Raw genomic sequence first — 8,448 nt, 5'->3', positions numbered from 1 at the left:
TAACCACATAAAACCGGTTTTATTTTCCACAGAGCGGGTCGCATCACGGGGTTTGACATCTTGACCAGCTTAATGTTAAACAAACCAAAAAAAACAATGATTTTGCGATTTGATCATTCCTCACCCCTCATCATTTTACCCTAATAAAAACATGACCACTCAATTTCCACAACTACATAAAATCCACCAATAAAATGCTAAACGTTTAGACAGACAAACAGACTATATGAGGCACAGTTCTGATTAGGTGTGATAGACAGCAGCTTTAGAGGGGCTTCTGTACGTCTCTGATGTATCAGCGTAGGTCACTTCTGAAGGAGTTGTGTGTGTCTGAATGAATGTTTCTATCTGTCTAATAAATTAAAAAGCAAAAGCAGCTGTTGGATTTATATTATAAAGTGTACAGTTTGTCCAATTTACAAATAAATATTCAAAAAGGTCAACACATGCACAGTTTTAAAGAGAATCAAATACTGTAGGTGTTTATTCAAGTCCAAGTGAAAAATTTATTCCGTGTACGATTCCAATTATGATGGGTTGCCAGGCTACCAGGTACCTCAACCAATCCAGAAGTTGTCCATATAGAACATGTGTTCTCTCCCAGCTGATGCTCAGATTTAAGGTGTAAATATTACAAATTGCAGCCTGAAAACATATTAACATTTCAGAAACATTCTCAGCTGTTTGCATTTAGATTATATACCCACATCAGACCACCAATCTTTTTCAAACCGGGGTCTGCAAGGGAGACTAGAGGGTCAAATGAAAATATTACATTATTTTACAGTATGTATTTTAAATCAAAGAAATGAAAACAAATTTTTATACAGTACAATGTTTTTCCCCAGATAATGTTTGTTTGTTTATATATACATATCAAATTTAGAAACGGGGTAACTTGCAAGTCAATCATTATATTATGGGGTCATTAACAATAAAATATTTGAAAACATTTTAAATAGTTTATTTTATTCAGCAAGGATGCATTTAATTGATCAAAAGTGACAGTAAAGGCTTTGCTTCTATTCTTCTGAAAATTATATTCACCAAAACATTTGATGATTTTTTTTTTACAACGGTTTCCATAAAAGTATTAACCAGCACAACCTTTTTTTTAACATTAATGTCATACTTTTTTTTTAAATATATTAAAATAGAAAAAAGTCATTTTAAATTCTAATAATATTTCACAATATTACTGTTTTACTGTATTTTTGATCAAATAAATGGAGACTTGGTAAGCATAAGAGGTGTATAAAAAATAACATTTTTAAAACATCTTACCAACCTTAAACTGGAATGGCAGTGTTAGTGCTCTAGGAACACTAATTATTTAACTGAATGTCATGCATGTAAATTATGATAAATTTAAGGATACGGGTTATTCATCATCCTTTTGAGGTCCACCTTCTCATTGCAGTATGGACATGTCTGCTTTTTTCCCACGATGCACCAGCCACGAATACAGAATTCATGAAAGCTGTTGATAATAGGCAGTTAAGGATAAACAGACTAAATGGACTGCTTTTAAAAACAAGCAAGTGTTTGCAGAAACTTCTATTTTATACTTCCTCATAGGGGTGTGCCATATCATACCTTCCACTATAACAATTTTTACATGAAAAAAAGTGTCATATCACAATATCAATGATATAGCGACGTAATAGGCTTGTTTGAGATGCGCCTCACCTGAAATGTAGGTGAGCCCAATGGCTGTAGTGAGGGGATGAGTGAAATAAGCGCAGTCAAGACGGACAGTTCTGACCTCTCGAAGTGGAGCAGATACCAACAAGATCAAAGGCAGATATCGCGTTATTTACACTCACGTGCTGTGTTGCTAATAAACATGAAATAATTTCAGTTCTGTTGCTTTTATATGAAAATAAATATGATGAACAAGACACTCAAAGTGCTTGCTATTTAATTCCATACGAAAGGCGTATTTATCATCCATTTTTTACTTTAATACAAACATGTATTTTAGATTTTTATAGAAGTACGACAACAGTCACATATCTCACACAGAGATTGCACTGTTAAAGTGTTTAGGAATATTCATGCATAATTTAAATACATAATCACATGGAACCAGATAAAAAAAGTAATAATTTTAGAAGAGAAAACATCACGGTTGTCTGAACCAATGAGCATTAAGCTGGGTCGTCAGCCAGTCATTTCCCATCATGCTTTTGGTCAGCGCAGTCGGTGGAGAGCAACTGCACTCGACTGCACATTCCGACACAGCCTCCTCGCCACCGCGAGAGTTTTTTGGCACATGCCGGTGATCAGTTCTGCACAGATTTTGCTCATCTCAAACAAACCTAATAACATATGGCGCATTTACGTTCCCTAGTGCGTTCGACTTAAAGCAGCGCTGCGCAGACTGATCGATGTATGAAATCAATGTATTGTGAGAGCGGTTTTAGAGCATATTCGAGCGCTCACATTTACCGTCAAAATTAGGAGAGGCGCCTATCTTTAGCGAAGCAACGTGGAGAACAGCTTCTGAAATGTGCTGCGGCGTGGCTGGTGTAAACACAAGCATTGACTAGTGGCGCCGCAATCAGTTCTGGTGGCCGTATCAAGAGCCGTAACACGCCGCAGACGCGTGCAATAAGGTGTAAATAAGGGGTAATAAGGTAATTTGACGTCATACACCGATCGGTCTGCTTCAAGTCAAACACACAGCTGCTGCTGCCACCTTATGACAATAGATTTACACTTCGAATTAGGAAGTCTGTCATCGATGACAGTAGCTCATTGGAAAAGGATGGAAAATGCCCTTTGTTTTGTTTGCACTAATACATGCTGCAGCCTGCCAACTGCAATCACCAATAAAACATTGTTCCATACTTTTCTTTTATATCGTCATAAATATCGTTATCGCAAATATTCTTCAAATAACATTATATAATTTTAAGGCTATATCGCCCACCTATACTTCCTCATATAATAAATAAAATGAAAAAAAAAAAAAAAAAGATAAATCCCTTCAAACACACATCAATTAAATGAGCCAAGCATGTACACAATTTTTTATGTAACAAAAAAACATCTTGTTTCCTGTTAAGAAAAACATAACAGTCGAGGTTTTGGGGAAATGAAGGATACATGTGGTTACAAGAGAGCTGGTAGGTGTCCTCAATGATGCCTTCTTCATCTACATCCACAAAAATCTTCTGACCACACACAGCACACACATCATCACTAAGGTTTCGGGATGGCATACCACCCATGTTATAGTACTGAAAGTGGCAGACAGAAAAGAAACAAAGAGCAAGCCCAAAAGAGAGTTACTGGGAGAAATTATGTAAATATATACTGGGTTTTGAATTTTTTTTTTTTTTTTTAACTGAACCATTTTTAAAGGAATAGTTCACTCAAAAATTTCTTGAAAACATTCTAACCCTCAGGTCATCCAAGATTTATACGAGTTTGTTTGTTCATTGTTCATTGGAACAGATTTGGAGAAATTTAGCATTACATCACTTGCTCACTAATGGATCCTCTGCGGTGTATGGGTGCCGTCAGAATAAGAGCTCAAAGGATGCTAAATTTTTCCAAATCTGTACCCATGAGCATACAAACTCATCTACATCTTGGATGGCCTGAAGGTGAGTAAATGTTCAAGAAATGTTCAATTTTGGCTGAACTATTTTTTTAAACATCACAAATAATATTGCAGCATATCTGAGAATAAATTTATTGAAAGTATAAGAATTACATATTAATAAGAGCATGTCTGGAAATTTTCATATAAATACTGCAGTACATATATTTACCCCTATAGTGGATGCCATATAGTCTGAGCAGATTTCAGCAAAGTCACGTCCCATTACCCCATAGTACAGACCGTAGAAAAGCATGATCACACCAACATCCATCGAGTCCTCGGCTTTAATCCTGAAAAAAGAAAAACCCAAGACATACATACATTGTATATATGCGTGTATAATATATATATATAGGCTTTATTTGAAAAATATGATTCCCAATGCACACAAACTTCCCAGAATACAGAGTGCCCTGTTGGTTACAGTGTTAACTTGCTTTTTAATTATATTTTTTTTAAATATTACTTTATTTGTGAAAAAGACTTTGTCATCTAAAGTATAAGTATGTTTATTTTACACATTTATTTTTTAATCCATTGTCAAATGATTTCAAATTACTTAAATATTAATTAAAAAAAATTTAAAATTATATCGGCCCCCCTGCTTTCCAAGATATCAGCATCAGCTGTCAAAAAACCAATATCGGTCGACCACTACCCAGAAGTATGCATTCATTTCTTTTCAAAGTCACCAAGGGAGTAATTCCTTCCAATTAGCATGCCATTTTGTCAGCACTGCCATGGAAACAATGAACGGGGGCTTACTACTGACTCATTAACTCAGACACAGCCAAAATCTGTGTTTAGGATTTTAGGGTCAGGATAAAGGCACTGTTTCACTTCTAAGCAAATATGTCAAGTAGCATCTTCCCACTGATAATGTTAAAGTTCACGCACCTGAAAAAAACGTTGAATCCAAACATGGTAAACATGATGGCGAGATATCCAATCACACCCACAACGTAGCTCAGCTTGTAAATCAGGAGGAACCACTTATAGACCATCCTGCAGAAGTGAAAGAGGCTTTATTTTAGTATGTATTCTATTTAACACTGCTAAGGCAACACATTCTGAAAAGGGGCTTACACATCTTATAACACACTCATAAAACTAACTTACATAGGTGCTGTTTTTTATATATGCTTCAGTTATATTTAAAGCCATCATTCTGTACCTTTCTGACTCAAAGGCCCCACTATATTGTCCAACACAAGACAGTACTTAAAGCCTACATACCTATAAAAGCCTATAAATTATTATTTGGGTTGTTTCTGTTGTAATAATGACAAAGCTGTTTGTTTTCAGACTTCTTATAGATATATTTAAATGGTTAATTCCAGAACTATTTTTTTCAGTAATAATAATAGTTATTGTGGGAAAAAATACAAATAAAAATAATAATAATAATATATATATATATATATATATATATATATATATATATATATATATATATAGATTTTGTTTTTATGTATTTAATTTAAATCAGAGTTAGATTATTTACAATAAGGTTCCATTTGTTAAGTATCTTTAACGCATTAACTAACTAACTAACAATGACCAACATATTTGATACAATATTTATTCATCTTTGTTAACGTTAGTTAATAAAAATTCAGATGTTCATTGTTATTCTATGTTAGCTCAGGTCCATTAAATAACATTAATAGATAAGACTTTTGATTTAATAATGTATTATTATTAAATGTTGAAAACAACAATAACTAAGATTAATAAATGCTTTATGTATGTTAACTAATGTATTAACCTAATGTTAACAAATGGAACCTTATTGTAAAGTGTTACCAAAAACTTTATTATTTAATTTATATTTAAATTATCCTGTGGTCCCCTTGGAAGTGTTCTGAGGCCCCCTGGTCAAGAACCACTGCTTTAAGGTAAAAGATCATCCAAAAATGTATCAAAATCAAAACTTCTTTTATGCTGTACAACACAAAAGATTATATTTTTAGGAATGTTACAGTAAACCAAAGATGATTTTTATGGTTTATAGCTTGATGACCTTTTTTGTGTCCAACACAAGATAAAAGTTATAGAACATTTTGGAACAATACACGGGGTAGTGAATTAAAACAGAACTTTCACTTTCTCTCAAAAAAAGCAAAGCATTTCCATGCATTACCGTGGCGTTCTGCCGGAGAGAGGTTTGCGCGTGGCTCTGAATATGACATAGCTGGTGATGACGGAGAACATGCCCCATGTAGACAGGAAACGCCACCAGTAAAGCTTAATGGTGAAGTACAGTGGAACCACCCACATCTGCAATAGTGTGACCATCTACAAAAGAAATAATTTTAACAATATTCATTAACTTATTTATATTAAAGCACAGTAAAGAGTTAATGTTAAGAGTCCTTAATTTATAACATGCCACTCACATTGTAGGATCTGCAATGTCTTTGTTTCCACTGAACCAGGACAATCTGAGCGACCACTAGCGTGGCGATGAGAATAAGAACCATCTCGGCATGCATGGCCTCATGACCTCTGTGCTTTACGTGCAACCTCTCGTGCTGCATCCTGAAGTTACACACACACAAGTGTTTGGACAGATCAGAAACAATCAGAGAATGTTTATTCTGTGAAACCTAAGCTAAAATAGAGACCAGCATTCCTAAATGCACTGATTTCACAACTAGAAGCTAATGATACAGAAAATTAGGTCAGGAGGTTGAGAAAAAGCTTTTGTTCATTTTGCAGGATAATACACGAGGACAGACCTACTGAGGCCACCTGCACAACCCTGCCGGTGTTCACTTATAATAATGACACATATATGCTCTAGAAACTATTTTTACACACAAGGTGACAATCATATGATTGTCTAAGACGAAAAAGACAGGTTGTGAAAGTTTAGAAATGCTGAACACTCATTTACAACAACTTTTGCCTTTGTCCATTCTTATTCTAAACAACAATGACATAAAAATTACTGATCATGAGTACTTACTTCCAAGTTTCTCCATGGGACATTTTCAAAAGATCATCCTGTGAAGAAAGAACTGGGCTTAGAAACTACAAAATTAACAATGCACATGAAATTTTGAATTGGGCAAAGGCAGGACTGCAGTTTTATATGCTTTATCAATGTTTAATTTAATCAGCATGTTTAAAATTATTGAGCTTGTAGATTTTATGACCATATAAGGTATCGCCCTTCAGGTTAGTAAAAGATCGCTGGTCTGAATTTATTTTGCCATGATTTATTGATTTCTCCCTGAACAATGGTTATTACTGACCACTACTGACCAATCAGAATCCAGTTTTCCACAGCGTCTCATAAAAGAGTGCAACAGTCAGGTCCCAGAAGTAAAAATGTAATGATTCATTTTCTCCATAAACAATTTGATTTTTAACTTTTAAACCTTAAAAAAAAAAAAAAACACCTTCTGTGGGACCTACGAGGTTGTTATCCAATTGTATATATGGTTTTGTTGAATACATCAACCAGCGTTAATTTAACTTTTTTATATATATAATCATCTTTTTATCCTGGTGAAAAACTAACCATGATCCTGCAGAGAAATCACCATAAAATCACACCAAAAGAACAATTTCATTGAATTTATACTTTCATCTTTTTGTCAGATTTTTATTTTTTTTCCTTAAAATTACATTTTGTTATAATGCTATCCACCTCGTAGCTTGTTGATATAAGAAGGACTTTTGTAAAATCCCTATGGTAGAAAAAAATGGGACAAATACTTCTGGAACCAAGGCAGCTACAAAAGTGGGCAGGCAATAATGCACTCCATGAACATAAAATAAACAGCAGAATGTAGCAAGTTGTCAATCTGAGTCAAGTATTTCAGAGATAAATAATAATATTTGAAAGACTACATGGAATAAAAAGAATTTTATTACAACAAGACTATTTAAATAAACTGCAAAAAGAAAAAGGTGATTAAACAAGGTGGAAATCTTTCCCTCACACATTTGAATCTATGTCTAACCATCTAAAGCACATGTTCTGATGCTGGCATCCTCTGTATGTCATATGAGCGCGAGATAAACATGGCCATGCCATCCAAACATCTACACCTCTCCAAGACGCTTTAGCTGACTAGAAGTGAGCTTGTGTGGCTCTAGCAGTCAGCTGGCCTTTTATACAAACTACATACATACATACATGAGTATCTTTCCAACCACAGTCTTTATATCACGGTATATATAATAAAAAAGGGGCAGTAGGCATGCATTTATTCATAAATCAGACGTGCATGTTGTGATTTTCCAGACTGCCCTATGATTCATATTTAATAAAACAGGCAGTGATATGCGTGATAGGCTATGCATTTTTTCATTACAGTACCACCGAGAAAATCGAAGTCATATGATATGACTATCGCAATATACAAATAAATACATGTATAGACAAACAGACGTTACTGCCACGTTTACAGGCGTTCTCCTCGAAGCCAGTTTGCACAACAAACGAACGAACGACAAACTAAACTATTATAATTTATTATAATCAACAAATCTATCTACAACACAAGCGAGTGTGTCGATTAAACAGAGATGTAAACAGACTAGTTCGTTTTAATGGCAGCGTACTAGCTAAATAGCTTAGCCAGTAGCGTAGACCACAAATTCAGGGCGAAACATCAAATGTTTTAGTTGTCTCGGGACTATCTATAGATAAAATACTGAATCGAGTACCTGGGGCTGTAGGCCAGCCATTATTAATATCGGTCTAGATTCCAGTCATCTATTAATGGCTCCGTATCTACCGGCAGACATCCTATTCGTGTTCCGTTCCGTAAACGAATCTTACTTCTTCCCTTTTTTGGCGGAGCGCACCAATTTCGCGC

The 8,448-nt window shown here is 34.7% G+C and overlaps 1 protein-coding gene across 1 annotated transcript; it reads right to left on the bottom strand.

Annotated features, from left to right (window-relative positions):
* LOC109085058 (RING finger protein 175-like) lies at positions 1–8,448 on the bottom strand. Its single transcript, XM_019099696.2, has 9 exons — positions 8,297–8,448; positions 6,585–6,622; positions 6,013–6,154; positions 5,757–5,911; positions 4,511–4,618; positions 3,783–3,903; positions 3,112–3,245; positions 1,379–1,480; positions 1–604 (listed from the first exon to the last, which is right to left on the bottom strand). Exons 1-9 carry the CDS (start codon positions 8,315–8,317, stop codon positions 484–486), a joined length of 942 nt encoding a protein of 313 aa, XP_018955241.2. The 5' UTR covers positions 8,318–8,448; the 3' UTR covers positions 1–483.

The sequence above is a fragment of the Cyprinus carpio genome, chromosome A1, assembly GCF_018340385.1.
Source record: "Cyprinus carpio isolate SPL01 chromosome A1, ASM1834038v1, whole genome shotgun sequence".
Lineage (NCBI taxonomy): Eukaryota > Metazoa > Chordata > Actinopteri > Cypriniformes > Cyprinidae > Cyprinus > Cyprinus carpio.
The sequence above is the reverse complement of the archived record's forward strand: the minus strand, read 5'-3'. Positions and strand labels throughout refer to the sequence as shown.